The sequence below is a fragment of the Bos indicus x Bos taurus genome, chromosome 14, assembly GCF_003369695.1.
Source record: "Bos indicus x Bos taurus breed Angus x Brahman F1 hybrid chromosome 14, Bos_hybrid_MaternalHap_v2.0, whole genome shotgun sequence".
NCBI lineage: Eukaryota > Metazoa > Chordata > Mammalia > Artiodactyla > Bovidae > Bos > Bos indicus x Bos taurus.
In genome coordinates this window covers 3,266,756-3,284,666 of record NC_040089.1, presented here as the reverse complement: position 1 = coordinate 3,284,666, position 17,911 = coordinate 3,266,756, and the positions used below count along the sequence as shown (strand labels likewise).

The 17,911-nt window shown below is 50.2% G+C and overlaps 1 protein-coding gene across 3 annotated transcripts in view; it reads right to left on the bottom strand.

The window, feature by feature from the left end:
• Positions 1 to 17,911, bottom strand: part of TRAPPC9 (trafficking protein particle complex 9) — a 389,597-nt gene that overhangs the window by 253,448 nt on the left and 118,238 nt on the right. For all 3 annotated transcript variants that reach the window (XM_027560766.1, XM_027560765.1, XM_027560768.1), the window contains one exon: positions 10,431 to 10,555. In XM_027560766.1, the coding sequence (XP_027416567.1) occupies positions 10,431 to 10,555 (125 nt within the window). The remainder of the gene's footprint in view (positions 1 to 10,430; positions 10,556 to 17,911) is intronic.

The following is a 17,911-nucleotide window of genomic DNA, read 5'->3' as shown; positions in this document are numbered from 1 at the left end:
CTAAGATCACAGCATCAGGAGCAAGACCCGGGCCCAAACCGGCTTTAAGACTCCAAAACCCCTACTCTTTCCACTTCATCCAATTTAATTTAATTAACATCCGAAATGCACACCCCTTGACCTCAGGGTTTTGATCTGGAACCTCCAAGAGCTGACACCACCCTTGGCCAATACGGCTCTCCTCTCCTCCCCGGATCTGGCCCGCTTTCTGGGGACCTGCGTGTCCCACCATGCTGCCGGCTCTTGGAGGGCCAGAAACACGCCCTGCCTCCTCCTTCTTCCCCTGTGGCATCCGGTGCAGCACCAGAAGGCAGACATCGATCTCGGCATCGGGCAAGCTTGCCACAGAGAAATCACGTTCCAGACACTTGCACGTTAAGGGAATAATGAGGAGCATGGTAGAAGCAGGGTCCAAACGAGAGAGCGAATTCAGGCTGGAGCAGTGATGACTCAGCACTCCAGCGAAGCACAGAGTGGCTAGGGGGAGCCCCCCGGGCACAGAGTCAGGGATACAAGCACCCTCTCCACTGCCGCCCAGCAGCTCAACCTCACAGTGTCACAACTCCCCCGGCTTCATCTTCCCCAAGAAGAAAATCATCTTCCCCAAGAAGAAAGTCCGATTCCCCAGCTCTGGGGAACTGCTTGTAACAAAGAGCAATCCATCTTTCAACGATTAACGAGTCATGTCAAAAGGGCACAAGAATGCTGTCACTGGCCAAACCCGTGACAAGTGGAGCAACGAGAAAAACGATTTTAAGGGATCAAAACACACTGAATCAATAAAAACCCAAGACCATAACGGGTCTCAAAAAAGAAGAGTGAAAACAACCCTAATTTCTCACCATTTGAAGTTTTTAAACAACTTCTTGCTGCGGAATTAGAAATCAAAGGGGGAAAAAAAGCATTTGTTTCTGTTTTTCTAGCAGGCTTTGTATTTCTGGATAATTGAGTAGGCCCAGCAGTTGAGCCCAAAGTGCTACTTTGCAGGAGAAGGCCACTTGATAAAAGTAGAAGATATAATAGACACAGAAAATCATTTCATAAAACTTTAATGATGTTTTTGAATCAAGCGAGGATTATCAACCGATTTAAAAAAAACATGAGACGCATGATCAACGCCTCTGTGATACTGCTAAAGTACTGATACAAGGAGTCTTCTCTAGTCGCAAGGGGAAACGCAAGGTGGGCTCAGGCCATCGCCACTCTACTCAGCAGTGAGTTTTAGCCCACTGACGGTGAGGTGTCACCTCACACTCTCAACACTGATTCTTACCACAGAGCAGCACCGATATCCCCGCAGGAGCCTCTGAAACCCAGGCACCTTTCCACCACGTGCCCCCACTGCCGTATGTCGGACCTCCACCATCTCTTATGAGCTAATGCAGGGCACAGGTCCTCCACACACAGCTTCTGCCAGATTTATTCTTAAGGACGCTTCATATGTTTCAAGACTAAAGAGGATGCTACAGCAAAACTAGGTGGGGTTTATTCCAAGAATGCAGGGCTGGTTTAACATTCTAAAATCCGTCAGTATAAACCACTTCATTAACAAACTAAAAAAGAAAAATCATACATTCATCACACAGGACATACAAAAAGCATTTGAGAAAATCTAATATCCATTCCTGATTTTTTTAAAACTCTCAACAAAAATGGGAATAGAAGGGTCAGAAAGGTGAAATAATTGTCCTCTACATCATGGAACTGCTTTTAAAGTCACTCAAGGCCTGTTCTATAGCAGCTGATAACTATCCTAATATTTAGTTGTATACTTTCTTTGTTGCTTCCTTTTCTCACAATTTTCTTCAGGGACTATTATTTATAAAGCAATGATTTTCTTTGTCATATATATATATACACACACACACACACACACACACATACATACATACACACACTCTCTATACCTATTCTGAGACGTACATCAGCTAACTCTCCACACACTGACTTCCTGACAGAGCTAAGAAGAAAACCCCACACATGCAGGTTTTGCTTTACAAAGCCAACAATTTCGGGTTGGGGTAGGTCACAGTGATACTGTTGCTCCTCCCTTATGGTCTCAAAGTGGCTGCTATTGCCCCCATTAAGCAGGCTGGATCTTTCCAGAGGCACTCAGGACTGGGCACCGTGTGGTCTCCGCTAACCTTCTCCCAGCTCATCTTTTATTGCCATATTGGAACAGAATTGCTCCAAATATGTAAAAGAAGCTTATGCCTCCTTGCTTTTGTCTAGGCTGGTCCCTCAGCTCCAAACGCCATTTCCCCACTCTAGAACAAGGCTCCTCCTTTTGCCTGCCTCCTCCACAAGCCTTCTGTGACTCTCCTAGTCTAACAGTCAGCAGCTGGGCACCCAGCATGTGCTAGATATTCTGCAGAGCGTGGATAAAGAAAGATGAGCGTTTTCTGCCTTCCTGGGTCATGTGGGATGACAGACAAGCCAACTGCCAACAACGCCACCCAGCGATGATGAGCTGACAAGGGCAAGTGCCAGCCAGAGGGCAGAGGGAGCTGGGGGGTCTCCACACTGGGTTCTGTGACCTGCTTCACCCTCAGAAGCCCGCTGAGAGAGGAAGGATTATCTCCATTTCACGGACTACAGGAAGTAACCCACCCACAACGCTGACAACACTGTCTATTCCACGGCTGTTTGATGCCAAAATAATCTTCTCCCCATTTTGCTTGTTTTAATAGTGTAGATGTTTCCAGGTGGGGAGAAGGGGCAGAATTTTTTTGTTTAATGTGTCTGCTCTTTAAACAGTTTTGGGTTTTTAGGGACTAATGAGATCACCTAAATGTGTATGACAGTACATTTTGTGAAATGACTCTTGCACTGTCTGTGGTCTGAAGTTCCCCATTTCCTTACCAAAAGCAAACACATTGGCTTTCTGTCAGTCCTTTTGAAAAGCCGATCTAACTCAACTTTCCTGTTTGGCAAGAATACAATGGAAGTACACCTTTTCTTCCACTGTCTCCCTGGGAATTTGGGGGTCCTGCCAGTGAACCATCAGGCTCTCTCACAACGACCAGGAGCTCACAGGCTGGGGGGCTTCCAAGAACCCCACAAGGCGCCACCATGGTCCGTCTCATCCCCTAGAAGGGCCTGGGCTGCATCAGGGTTTATGGATTCCTAGACCGGTATTCCTTGACTTTCCCCAAATAAGCATGTGGGTGCCCAGCTTTAATTTTAATTGTATTTTATGTTAAGATTTCACCACAAATGTCTGTGAAAATGCCGTTTCGGGAGTCCAGGTGTTACAAATCAGTCCGCAAGGCACTTGGAAGTGAGCCCCTTAGCCAGCTTCCCCGGGTGGCTCAGGCGGTGAAGCACCTGCCTGCACAACGAGGGAGAGACGTGGGTTTGATCCCTGGGTCAGGAAGATCCCCTGGAGAAGGAGATGGCAGCCCACTCCAGTACTCTTGCCTGGAAAATCCCATGGATGGAGGAGTCTGGTAGGCTACAGTCCATGGGGTCGCAAAGAGCCGGACATGACTCAGCGACTTCACATCAGCCAGCTTCCCATGTGCCAGGCTGTGAGCTAATCCCAGGTCACGAGGCACATTAGAGAGGTCCACAACTGCCTACAGTCCAGTCCTGCAGGCGTAAAAAAAAAAGCTAAACTGAAAACATCTCATGCCTAACAGCAGTGGTCCTCAAAGTGTGCTCCCCACCGCCAGCAGCAGCAGCAGCTGAGAATCTGTTAGAAACTCCCTCGGGGTGCTGACCAGGACCTGCTGAGTCAGAACCTGAGAGGGGCTCGGCACTGCGTCCCAATAAGCCGCCAGGTGATTCGGAAGCAGCCGCGGTGTGGGATCCAGTGCTGAAGGCCCTGCTGGGGTCAAACGTAGTTCCTGATTTATTAGGAACTAATAAGAGAGCGTGCAGCAATGGGAAAAAAAAAACTTGGCGCATAGATAGTTCAGGACTTTGGCAGCTGCTGGTGATGTTCTAAGTCGTGCCCTGCCCGCCTCAGTGCGGAAAACCATCGGACACAGTCTGTGTGCGAGCGTCTCCTACAGACGGCCGGGGGTCCTCTTCCCTCCCCGACCTCCCCGCACGTCTCACAAGCTGACCGGCCGTCTCCTCTGACAGAAGATACACTCCAGGACATCGTCCTGCTCCGTTAGAGCCCCAGCTTTCCGAACCTGGCACTGAACTGTTCCTCGCCAGGGGCCTGTTGGATGGAGACAGGGAATGAAGTGTGACGGGGGCTCAGAGCAACAGGGGTCTCCCTGGTGGACGAGGGCCTTCACCATCTCATGGACTTCGAGGCACGCTCTTCTGGCCCCTCTCCGTGACATCTGTTTAGAATTCCACAAGCAGAGGCCTCTCCACTTCTGCTCCGTTTCTTACTAAGTTTTGAAATTGTTGAGCAGATTAAAGGATTCTTTTTGACACTTTTATGGTTAAACTTTGTAGAGTTTAAACTGCCTCCCTTAACTGTTCCTGGGAAAGATTAGAAATAATTTGGAACTGGATTGGATTTGCCATTCTGTAAGCTCTTCTTATCTACCAGGCTAATAGCAGACACTTTCCTCCCTACAACAGCCCAGGAGGAAGGCTTATTATCTGCGTTTTACAGATTGAAAAGTGAGGGTCAGATAGGCGAAAGCTCATATTCATTGCTCTATAAATATGCCTTGAATCAATAGAGGCTGTTTCGTATCCCATAATAAGTTTGGAAACTTACAAAGCATACATAGAGAGGAGGCACGATATTGTGGGAGCAGTACAAGCTTTGGGATTTAGCCATAACTGGGTTTGAATTTTAGCTTCTACTTTGAAACTGCTTGACCTTGGGCGTGTTGTTTAATCTTTCTTGGCTGTTCAGTAATTCCCACACAAATACTGTGAAGTTGCATAAGAGGAGTAACTGTAAACGCTGTTTGAAAGTTCTCTGCTGCCACGTGCCAAGCCTCTCTGGCCAACATAGTCTGCAGCCTGGGCCCGCGCCTGCTTGCCATCCTTGGGCGTGTACTAATAAACAATCCGTGAACAAACGGTTTAACATACTTTGTTTTCTGGGCTAACAAGAACCATCCTCTGCTGCCCACGGGCACCAAAAGGCTCATGAGACCATTTCCACTCGTAATACAGACTGATTAAGAAAAGATGCTGTTGCATGACATAGGTTTTTTGTGTTTTTTTCTTGAATACATTTCTCTTAAGTTTTCTTAGCAGATTCTCTGGTCAGTCCATTTATAAACACCATTATTAAAACATAAAAGTACATGAGAACTTCAGGAACATCCTATTGTTCTTTACTATAAAGGCTAAAGTAAAATAAAATATTTCACAGGATATAAGACAGAATGTTGTCAGGCTTCTAAAGAATTTCAAACTTTACCCTAAGAGAGAAGAGACTTACCGTACTGCCCTGCTTTGCCTCACTGACGGAGAGAGAGGATTCCTATGGAGAGGGGACATGTGACCTCGCTTTCTGAAATATCTGGATCCAGAAAGGTCTCCCAAAGGACGCACGGCCACAAGGAGCTCACAGTTACAGGGAACCCGGGGGTATTAGCACAGGGCCAGTGGCTTCCCAGGTGGCTCGGCGGTGAAGAATCTGCCTGCCAAGCAGGAGATGCTGGTTCAATCCCTGGGTCGGGAAAATCCCTTGGAGAAGGGAATGGCTACTCACTCCGATATTCTGGCCTGGGAAATCCCATGGACAGAGGAGCCTGGCAGGCTATAGTCCATGGGGTTCCAAAGAGTCGGACACCACTCGGCAGGGACTGAGCACCAGCACCCTTGAAAGGCTTGGGAGAGAGGGTGACATCAGAACTCGGCCCTGGAAGAGAACTGGAGACAGTGCCAGGAATCAAAGGCTACCTACCAGGCTCCTCCGTCTATGGGATTCTCCAGGCAAGAATACTGGAGTGGGTTGCCATTTCCTTCTCCAGGGGAATCTTCCCAACCCAGGGATCAAACCCAGGTCTCCCACATTGTAGGCAGACGCTTTAACCTCTGAGCCACCAGGGAAGCAAAGGAACTGAGAGAGACCCTCTAATCAAAGAGCCAGCACCAACAGGGCAGAACCGGCGGGCCCACCTGGAAGTGGCCGACGTGGCTGACCTCAGGGGAAAGCACACCCAGCTTTCACCTGTGAGTACAAACTGGGCTGTAGGGGGTTTGTGGGTCTTTATTATTTCCTTTTCTACTTTAGGTTTAACTTCCGCAATTTTTCTGCTTTCTTCTGGTTGAGGCTGAGGCTTACTGATTGAAAGCCAGGCTTCTGTTCCACCACAAGCATTAAGTACTATAAATTTCTCCAGAAACACTGCTTCAGTGCCCTCTCACAGATGATATGTTGTGCTTTCATTTTCACTCATTTCAGAACCCTTTCTAACTTTTTATTTATTCTTTGGCCCATGGGTTATTTGTGTGTCATTTTGTTTCCAAATGTCTGAGGGCTTTTTGAAAACTTTTTGTTACTGGTTTCTAATTTAATTTTATTACTGTCAGGGTATAATTTATAAAATGAGACTCCTTGTATATTTATTGAGATTTGCTCTGTGGCCCCCTGTGTATCAGTCAGGGCTCTCTGAAGACACAGAACCACAAACCAACGGGGCACTGGTGTGGGCAGCTCTGGTGTGTACATCTGGACACAGAGGTTTACTTTAAGGAACTGGCCACTGTGATTGTGGTGGCTGGCAAGTTGGAGATGTGCAGGGCAGGCTGCAAATTCACTCAGGAACTATGTCAAGCCTTGAGGCAGTATTCCTTCTCTGGAAGTCAGAGCAGCCTGGTGTGCTGCAGTCCATGGGGTCACAAAGAGTCAGACACAACTTAGCGGCTGAACAACAACAATTTCAACTGGTTGGATGAGGCCTACTCATACTATTAAGGATAATCTCTTATTTAAAATCAACTGGTTGTAAATATTAGTCACATCTCCAAAATTCCTTTACAGCCACATCGAGACTCACGTTTGACCAAACCACCAGGCCCCTTGGCCTAGCAGAGTTGGCACACAGAATCCAGCCATCACAGCCCAGTGTGGTGGGCTTTGGCAACTGTTCCCTGTACACTTGGAGGGAACAGATATTCTGTACTCAACTGGTGAGTGTTCTGTAAATGTCAGCTGGGTCAAACGGATTGACAGTATACTTCAAATCTTCTCTATCTTTACTCATTTCTGTCTACTTGTTCTATCAATAATTGAAGGATATTGAACGCTCTAGATTAATTTCTTCTTACAATTCTATCAGTTTTTGCCTCCTGTATCTTGAAGCTCTGTTATTAGGTATATAAATATTTATGGCTTAAACTTTCTTGAAAAATTGAGCCCTTCATCATAATGAAAAGACCTTTTATCCTTGGTAATATTCTTTGCTCTGAAGTTTACTTTTCTCTGTTCCCCATAATGCCACAAGATTGGTGTAAGAATGGTATCTTTTTCCAGCCATTTAGTTTCAACCTATTTTTGTCTTTATATTTAAAATTCATTACTTGGAGACAGCTGGAGGTGGGTCCTGGTTTTTTATCCAATCTGATGCTCTCTACCCACAATTAGAGTATTTAGACCACTTACTTTCGATCTGCTTACTGATGTGGTTAAGTTTATTACTGATGTGGCTCAAGGGCTGTTTGTTTTCTGTCCCATTTTCCTTTGCTTCCTTTGCCCTCTCTTTATTCCTTCTTTTGAACTAATTAAATATTATTTTGTATTCAACTTCTATCTTCCTCACTGGTTTATTAGCTATAATTTTTTGCATGTTTATTGCAATGGTTGTAGGGAACTTCCTTAATATGATAAAGGGTGTGTATGAAAAAGCTACAGCTAACATCACACTAAATGATGAAAGACTGAATGGTTTATCTCTACAATCATCCACATGGTTAGTACGATAAAGCAGGAAAAGGAATGCTATCTTGCCTGGAAAGGAAGAAGTAAAGCTCTCTGTTCACAGACAACCTAAACAGCTACTGAGAACAGTCTTGTTGGATTTAAGATTAACTACTTAATTTCGAAGGTTCCTCTGAGTTTTGTGCTCACAGGCCTGTATTAGTGGACACAGTCACGACCTGTCCTTTTGACAAGACAGGCGCAGGAGGCGACGGCCAAACCGGCACATCCACACGGCAGGACACAGACAGGCAGGGTCCAGGAGGGTGGGCGACACATCCTGGCTCCACCCGCTCTATAACCAGGAAACACCTTTACCAGGCCCCTTGACTCACCCGTCCAGGCAGCCCCCAGTTCTGTCCCTCCTCCCCAACCTATGCACTGCTTTTAATTAAACACCTGCCCAAGGGTGGTTTCACCAGATCTTCACCAACAGCCTCATGAGAAAGGATTTTCTCCCCAGCTGCAGGTGAGGGGACTGGGGCTCAGCAGTTTTCAGGGGGCGGCCTGCAGGCAGGGGTGGGAGTGCCAGCATCCTCAGCTCAGACCCTCACCGCCCGGGCAGAGGCTGGCATCACTGGCTCCCCCGGGAGCTGGCCATGGACCCAGCTGCTGCCCTGAAGACGGAGCAGCCAAGGGTCAGAGAGGCCACGCTGAGAAGTCTGGCTTACAGCAACCTGACATCTCGCATGCAGCCACTCCACGCCATCTGCTTCCAATCCGAGGGATCCTTCGGGCTGGTGGACCGGCATGGAGTGGCTGAGCGGGGAGCGACTCTCTGAGGGAGTCTGAGGAAACACATGTTCTCTTTTCCCACTTCCAGAGGGGCTCCCCAGAAGCCGCTGTCACTGAACGACTTGTTTCCATGACTACACTGTTCCTCAGCAAGGATTTTACACGTTTAGCGTGTTCCCAATTAAAGCTGTCCTTGCTTTGGGGAGGAGGATGCAACAGGCTCAGCAGTGCCAGGAGACCCTGCACGACGGCCCCAGAAGCACAGAATACCCACGGACACCTCTGCCCCACCGAACCTCATGGGGGCACATCTGGACCACCGGGGACAGGTGCAACATTCCACAGTTTGGACTCACCGCACCCCGCGCCTAGCATAGACCTTGGACAAGCCAGGCGGCTCCCTCTCATCAAGAAGGCCCCCTCTCATCAAGAAGGCTCCCGCGAGTCAGCACACCGACAGCTTGAAGAGCCACGTGTGTGATGTGGGTAAAAGACAATCACGCCACAGCCGCCACCGACGGCAGATGGAAGTGAGTGGGGCACACAGCCAACCGCAGAGGTAAATGGAACGACACTGAGGGGCCTGACCCGGGAGGAGGGAGACTGCGGCAGTCATCACAAAACAGCAGGGAAGAGACACCCGGGACCCTGGGAGGAAGCTCCTTCCAGCTTCCCCTCCATGGCTCCCTGCCGACAGCCCCGCCCACCAAGAGCACCCAACGCCCCCTGGTCCCATGCCTCCCGCGCCTGTGGATCTCCGTGCCTTTGCTCCCTCCGCTGGGATCTTCTTCCCATATCCCAGGGCATGTGGCCGGCATGAGAGCCCGAGCACAGCCCTCAAGCTTCTGAGCGAGGGTCTAAGTGACAAGGGACCCCGGCCGGACCAGCCTCCCTCCTCCTCCGTGCAGGGCCCTGAGTGGAGAGACTCCCCCTATTCCAGCTCCTGAGCCCTTCACCCACAAACGCACCCACTGTCATCCAGGCGGGCGTGGTCCCCACCCCCCACTCGCCGCAGCTTCAGGGCAGGCGGCCTCGGGGCCCTTCCAGCGTGGGCTCGTTTCATCAGGAGCAGCCCCTGTGGCTCACGTTCTGTTGACCCGCTGACTCATGGCCAGTGCGGCCAAGCTCCTCTGACAGGTTGAGCCAGGCACCGCCCCTGTTAGACGTGGAGAGTGAGAGCAGCGCTCCGAGAGGCTGGGCCTGCACGCGGCCTGCCTGACATCACTGTGGCTGACGCTGCGCCTGCACCCGGGTCATAGCCGCGGAGACGCTGGTGCCCGGGATCCACACGTTCTCCCTGCGCAGGCGCATGCACCGCGCCCCCAGACGCTGACGGCATGACGCCGTGCGCGTGGCCCTGACTCTCTCCGCTCTCAGGAGGCCCCTCGTCTCTGCCCCCTGCGCCTTCGTGCAAACACCTGCTCCGTAAGGAGTGTTCCCTCTGCCTCCCTTGTTGCCCACAAACCAACGAGCGGAAAGAGCTGCCTCAGGATTAAGAAGCGTTTCTGTGATAAACACCTGAACTGAGAATAGTGACTCAACAGATACAGTTTTCAAGTGAACAAGAAAAAGGCAGGCCATGTCCTACTTCCGTCAGGACAGTCCTCCATTCAACCCACACATTCTCGAAGCTTCAGGAAGCCCGCGTCAGCAGCAGCACCAAACAAGGCCCTCGAGGCTCCCGAACCTCACGGGGAAGGAGAAACACCAGCTTCCCACAAACACACATCTGTCGGCAAACACGTCTTTTCTCTCCTTTCTGAAAAACATGCAAACTTTGCTGCCAAAAAGCGCGGGAGAAGCCGGGAGCGCCGAGCGCCTCGGCGGGCTGCCGGGCCTGACTCACCTTCACGTGGCCCGGCTCCCCAGGCCGGCCGCCCTCAGCCGCGTTCACGGGCTTGCTCTCCACCCGGGGCCTGACCACCTGGCGGAAGGGGCTGCACAGCGGAAAGCCGCTCACGCTGATGCCGTCTGAAAAGAGGAAGAGAGAATCGTGAGTTGGAGGTAGATTCAATTTCTTTTTTTTAATGTAGGAGATTTTATTCAAAGATCACTAGCATCTGGAGCAGTGCTCCGGTGTGTTCTTGCCTCTCCGTCTCGTGTTAAGGCCAGCCACCTGGTGACTCTGCTGTGCACGCGTCACAAGCTGCTACAGATCAAAGCCGAGGACAGGCCGCCTCTGAGAAGGGCTGGATGCCTTTCCACCACCTGGCCCCTCGTCACTGCCCGCCCCAGCCCGGCTGCCTGTGCTTAGACGACGCCCCCCACCATCACCGGCCTGCATGAGCCGCTCCTGCAGCCTCCATTCCTGAGGCTGGATTCACCCGGCCCCCTAACTCAGTCTGCAAGCCACCTCCTCTCCCAGTCCCAGGAGCTACTACTGGGTCACAGAATTGTGTGAACCCCTGTAGAGCACCCACCACCGGCTGTCTCTCCGAGTCCCTGATATCACCTGTCAGCCTAACCCAGGACTCGCCACCAAGTCCTTGATCTCACACCTGCATCCCATCCTCCTGGAAGTCTTGTTAGCTCTCAAGGTGCTTCCTGAAACGGCCTTCAAGGCTACCACCTGAGTCCGGGTCCCACCGCCTCCCTCCAGGACAGCCGAGGAGGCCTCCTTGGCTGCCCATCACGTTGCCCGTCCATGTGCCCCCACAGCAGTCAGTCCACAGAAGTGTCAGTCAGGTCATGCCCCTCCCGGACTCCCTGAGCTACCCGAAGGCCCTCTGCACAGCACGATGGCCACACGAGGCTGAAGAAAAATGCCACCCACCCTCATTTCCAGACCATAAACACTAACAGCAGTGCAGATAAGTATCTTCTGTGCCCCCCAAAAAACTGACTCACTTATCAACTAGAGGCACTTCTAAATCAGACTGCCAGTTGTGAAGAAACGTTTGCTGGGAGCATCACCATGAAAAGCTAGTTTTTAAATGATTTGTATTAAGCAGAGAAGAAGCAGACCCAAGACACAATTTCAGGAAGTGGCTGCAGAACAGTTCATGAATCGCTCAGGATCCCAACAGAAAGTAGACAGAGCGGCAGAGCAGTATACCGAAACTCAGTGACAAGCAAGCCAGGCGCCAACGTGTCATCCAACCAGGGAGCAGGGGAGCACGAACCCCACAAGCAGCTCAGACTCAACAGGGACCGAATGCATTCAGGAGAGCCTCCTGATCACAGCAGGTAGACCAGTCATACCAACTCAGCCACTGAGAACCCCTAGAGGGCATGGACACAGCTGCTTTCAAATCTCTTCAAGGTACTAGAGGGCTAACAAGACCGGGAAGAGCTCCTGTCCACAATCCAGGCATCAGCCTTCCCCAAAGGCACCTTCGGCTCCTGGAGAATGGATAGAGGGGCTGACAGTCCAAGGAGAGCCGTTCACACTCCCTGGACATGGTGGGGAAACAAGGACTTCCTGCAGCTCCAGAGGGGAGTGGGCCCTGGAAGCTCTGGGTGGGGACCCCAGAGGGCGACATGCTGAGCGAAGCACAGAAAGGAAACACCGCAGCCCCCAGGACTAGACCCAGCTTCCACCAGATTCGTACGTGCAGCAGGACTTGGGCGGTTCTTCTGCCAAAACACGTTCCCTGTCGGCCGTGCCCTGCCCTGCATCTCCTCCTCACTCTGTGTGCCTCTGACCACCATCTCCGTGGATCCTAACACCCCACTTTGTCATCATGCGTCCCCAGCTGCCCTGGCGGACAGTGCTCCTTCCTCAGCACGCCAGTACTGCCCTAACCCCAGACGGCCCTGTGTCCAGGAAGACTGGCTGCAAGGCAGGGCCTGGAGGACTCGGACGGGCCAGAAAACATGAAACGTCTGTCACGAGGCTGGGACCTGGCGAACGTGCAACAAAAATAGCTATTATGATTATTACAACAATCAATATGCATGCCCGAGATCCCTTACATGACCTAAACTCCTTGAGGACCAGGCTCTTCTCAATTTCACTACCATGCCCCCACAGCAACTGCAAAGGCTCCAGCAAGTCACAAACCCACAGCAGAACATTTAGTAAATGAAAAAAATCACAGGTCAAATTCGGCAGTTTACACACCACGGTCAACGAAAACTCCATCATCCCAAAGTCACATTCAGTACTCGACTCGATTCTCCATTAACTGAAGTTTCGTCCTGTGTCCCTGTGCAAAGACCCATTTGCAAAAGTCAATCCAAAGTCGTGAGGTTTGAAAGAGCCTTTTCTCTCCTTCTTCTCCTTCCCCCAGCACCATGGGGATAATCTATAAAGCCCTCCACTACGCCACAGTGCCTGCTATGAATGGTAGCAGTATCATGAACACAGACATTTGCAAAACACAAACTCCACACTCTTGAGCCTCTAGACACTAGGTCCAGTGGGGCCTGTCAGGGAGCCCCCAAGGGACAACCTCAGTCGTCCCTGCTGAGTTAAGAGAGGTGCCCAGTGGATTTAAATGCCATCCCCTTGCTCCCCCACACGCAGCCTGGGGTACAGCACACCTCACCCCTCACTGGGAAAGTTTCCATCACTAGTGACGCACAGGCGGCTAGCTCCCAAAGGACTGGGGTTCTTGTCTGCCTTGTTTCACACCCGTTACTGCACTGCACACGCCCTTTCTGCAGGGTCCAAGGGCTCCGTGCTGCAGCGGACAACGTCCTGAGCAGAGCGCCTGTTTTGTGCTTCCTCGTAGAGCAGCTCCCTCTCCACCCCAGGTGGTTCCGGGGGTGGCCCTGATGCAGCCCTGGTGAGAGGCAGAGCCCTTTCATCAGCAGCAGCAGATCCAAAGGACGGACATGAGACACTGGCAGGGTCTCGAAGAGTCTTTCTGAGACTTGATCTAGGAAGGGCGGGGCAGGCAGGGAGGTTCTTCCCGAAGCCACAGGCTCTCAGGACACAGGCTGGGGCCTTCCTGCACCCACCATTCCCACCACACAGAGACTGAGCAAGCCACAGCACCCTGCAACCTCAGCGTGCTTGATTCAAAAATGGGATCCAATGCAAGGGAACTGGTGAGAAGTGGCACTGAAGGGCTCTGAGATGTCAGCCCTGAGCCAAAAAGGCTAAAAATTAGACCTGAAATTTGCCTCCTTTTCTGACGAAGACCTCAAAACCTCAGGGAAACCTCAGAAACCTGTAATCTTCAAGCTCAGAAGAAATATACACTAGGAAAGCTACTCTCTGACTTCATAGACTAAAATATTCTGCCCCCTGATCCAATCAAGAATGGAAAAGACAAGAGACATATAAATGATAAATGGGGACACAGGTCAGCAGTTAGGACGGAAGGCAGAAGCTGGCCCTCCGGAAGGTGGCAGAGAAGCCCTTCGCCTGCGTGGGGACAGGGCCAGAGAGGAGGCAAGAGAGGGCAGCAAGAAGCTGGATGGAGTTGGGTGAGCAAGGAGGGGCCGCTCCCAGCCGGGCGGGTGCGAACAGAGAGGAAGCTCTGCTCAGCCGCTATCGGCCAGTGTTCCTGCCAACCCAGGCTACCGCAAATAGAACAGAGAACAGACGGGAATGACAACTAATGGGAAGACAAGACCAAAAAAAGTTACTAACAGACGAAGGCAGCCTCGTGGGAAGACCGCCGCAGAGCTGGGCAGATTTATGAGGACAGAGGGTATTTAAGAATGGGACGAGCCTGGTAGATCATCGTGAATCAAACTGAGCGTTTAGAGAGAACTTCAGAGTTACTGTTTATAGTGCTCAATTTTTCTATTAAGAGCATCTCTGTGGGCAATTCAGAAATACAGTCTAACATGCTAAAATAGTAACATGTCTCTCGAAGCCGGCTGTATCCAAGCACGGTGACAACTGGGAGAGATGACAGCTGGAAGTGGGATGCGTGTGGTGGGGAGAAACAGCACACTCATGATAGAAACACTACCCCAAGAGGGGCTGGTGGCTGCATGTCTCCTGTGTCTCGGCGCGGCACCAGGTACTTTAGACACGGCACTGACTGCTCCCCACGCTCCACGAGGTGGGGTGGGCATGATCTTATTGGCTCTGTAGATGAGGGACTGGCGAGCCTGAGAAGATAAATAACTTAGCAGTTCATCAGCAGTGTGGCGAGAACTAGAAGTCAGGACTGTCGGATTCGTGAAGACCCAGCATAGCCGGACAAGCAGCACACTTCCACCCTCCCGTGAGCTTCCAGAAAACCTCCCAGCCAGGCTGCTCTGTGGCCAAAACCTACACAGCACCTCCTGGGAGGCCTCTCACAGTGGCTTAGCATCTGTCTCCAGCAGGGGGTGGGGAGGACCGCTCAGGGAATGTGTCCATTTTTGTATACTTTTGAAAGAGACACTAATGCCAAAGGCTGAATGCACATTTTTCTCACTGATGCCAGGTGTGCAAAATAAACTAAAGCAGGATAATATACATCTACAAAGGCCAAAGGAGATGGCCGTCTCCTGGTGGGAGCTTGTCAGGGCACGCTGTTGCAGGTGGAATGTATTTTGAAGATGCTTTTTAAATTATTCATAAAGCCCATGGGTGCCAAAAAGCCCATCTGGTGATCATAAAACATCCTCAGGAAAACCAAAGCGGGAGAAACATTTGGCTCAGGAATCAGGCAACACTCGGCCTCAATCTTCACAGAGAAAGTGGTGTGTTCATTCATTCAGAAACTTTGGGATATGCTTAGGAAAAAAATAATTCATGTAAAAACAGTGGCCTTCCTATACTGTCCACAAGGCAACAGCCGTCGGCCCATGCCCACGCCTCTGATGGCGCTGGCCTTCTGCCTCTCTAGAGCAGGGGGTGGCGCCCCTCCCGCGGGGCCCCGTCGGCGCTCACTGCTCTCGGCCCACCAACGGCCTCTCCTTCCTCCACAGGCTCTCATTCCAGGTGCCCTCACCCAGTGCCAGAGCATCTCATCTTAACATAGTTACTGAGACACGACTAACGTATCATAACCTGCAGACACTTCAAGTATACAATCAGGGGAGTTCTGACGGTTGTAAAACAAGCAGAGCAACTGAGACAGTGAACATGTAATAGATTGCATGTGCACATAGATGTCTGAACACTGTGACTGAGATGGTGAACATGTAATAAAGGACACGTGTGCACAGACATCTGAACGCTGGGCTGGAGTCAAGTCAGCCTATTCTCAGCATAGTCACCCCACCTCTCAGCGTCTGCTGTGAATGAGGCGGCATCACACAAAGTCCTTTGAAGCTGCAGCCCTGAAATCCGGGAGCAAGACCTGCTTCCAGGGTCCCAGGTAAGAGAAGAAACACAGGTACAGATCCACAGTGCAGTGGATACGAGGTGCACCCTCACTGCAACGACTGGCTGTCACCTCCAAGGTGAAGCGCGAATCCACACCTCTTCACGGCAGACCAGGTGTCTGACATGCTGCAAGAGCCAGTTTCCTAGGAGATCACGTTTGGAAGCCCATTGAAGAGGATGCTTGCCTTTGCTGAAAAGTGACACCATTTGAGTCACAGGCCACACAGGAAATGAACTTCAGTGGACTTTTAAACCACTGGACAGTCCTGTTAGCTTCAGGACATTACTGAGTTTCTCCCCTTCTAAAGATGGTTAAGGGGGAAAAGAATCAGGTGATATCACAGCAGATGACGCCTATTCAAAGATAAGGACACCAGTCACCCCTGGTAACGGAGCTCTGAAATGGGAGCCTGAAAGTGCCACCTATACACAATGGAGCATTACTCAGCCATTAAAAAGAATACATTTGAATCAGTTCTAATGAGGTGGATGAAACTGGAGCCTATTATACAGAGTGAAGCAAGCCAGAAAGAAAAACACCAATGCAGTATACTAACGCGTATATATGGAATTTAGAAAGATGGTAACAATAACCCTGTATACGAGACAGCAAAAGAGACACTGCTGTATATAACAGTCTTGTGGACTCTGTGGGAGAGGGATAGGGTGGGATGATTTGGGAGAAGGGCATTGAAACATGAATAATATCATATATGAAATGAGTCGCCAGTCCATGTTCAATGAATGATACTGGATGCTTGGGGCTGGTGCACTGGGATGACTCAGAGGGATGGTACGGGGAGGGAGGAGGGAGGAGGGTTCAGGATGGGGAACACGTGTCTACCTGTGGTGGATTCATGTTGATATATGGCAAAACAATACAATATTGTAAAGTTAAAAAATAAAAGAAAAAAAAAAGGAAATCTTCAAAGAAGTGAAGGATGGAGAGACTAGTGGGCATGCTGTATAGCACAGGGAACTATCATCAATATCCCATGATAAACCATGACGGAAAAGAGTATGAATATATATGTATAACTGAATCACTTTGCTATATAGCAGAAATTAACACTGTAAATCAACTAGACTTCAATAAAAAAAAAAAATGTTAAGACACATGAGGACGTGTTCAAATTCCAGGTGTGTTCTCTTTCTCTTGTTCAGTCACTAAATTGTGTCTGACTCTTTGGGACCCCATGGACTGCAGCACGCCCAGCTTCCCTGTCCTTTACCATCTCCCAGAGTGTGCTCAAACTCACGTCCATCAAGTCGGTGATGCCATCCAACCATCTCATCCTCTGTCGCCCCCTTCTCCTCCTGCCTTCAAATTTCCCAGTATTAGGGTATTTTTAATGAGTCAGCTCTTCGCATCAGGTGACCAAAGTACTGGAGTTTCAGCTTCAGCGTCAGTCCTTCCAATGAACACCCAGGACTGATATCCTTTAGGATGGACTGGTTGGATCTCCTTGCAGTCCAAGGGCCTCTCAAGAGACTTCTCTAGCACCACAGTTCGAAAGCATCAGTTCTTCAGCACTCAGCCTTCTTTCTCTGTCCGAAACCAATCGCCTCAAGGAGCACTGGACACAGCGGCAGAGACCAGGCCCTGCCAAGCCCCTGCCCCCAACCTCGGCAAAAATCAATACTGATGACTGATCAACAGCAGTGCTCTCAAAACAGTGCTCATAAGCGCTGCACTCACGTTTTTGCTCTGGTCTAACACATCTTTCATACCTTGTTTACATGTATTATTCCATTCCTACTTAGAAACACGAATAAATGAACATCAATTCTCTGAAGAAAGCCTCAGAAATAGCTCAATTGGCATGTTATTTTAGGATAAGATTCAGAAAAAAACAAACCAGAGTACTGCCAATTTGGAAATAGAATGCCTTTTCCACAAGATGATAAAGAGAGAGCAGTAGTCCCAGGCCAAATAATGACACATGCTTGTTCTTTTAAAAACAAGAAATTCAAATTACAGCCTGAATGTCTGAGCCCTCTTCACAGCAGTCCTCAAGCACCGCACAACCCTGGAAGATCGGGGAAAGTCATTATTTCTTCATTAAAGAGTTAGCCACACCACAGAAATCACAAAGCTGATGGCTTCA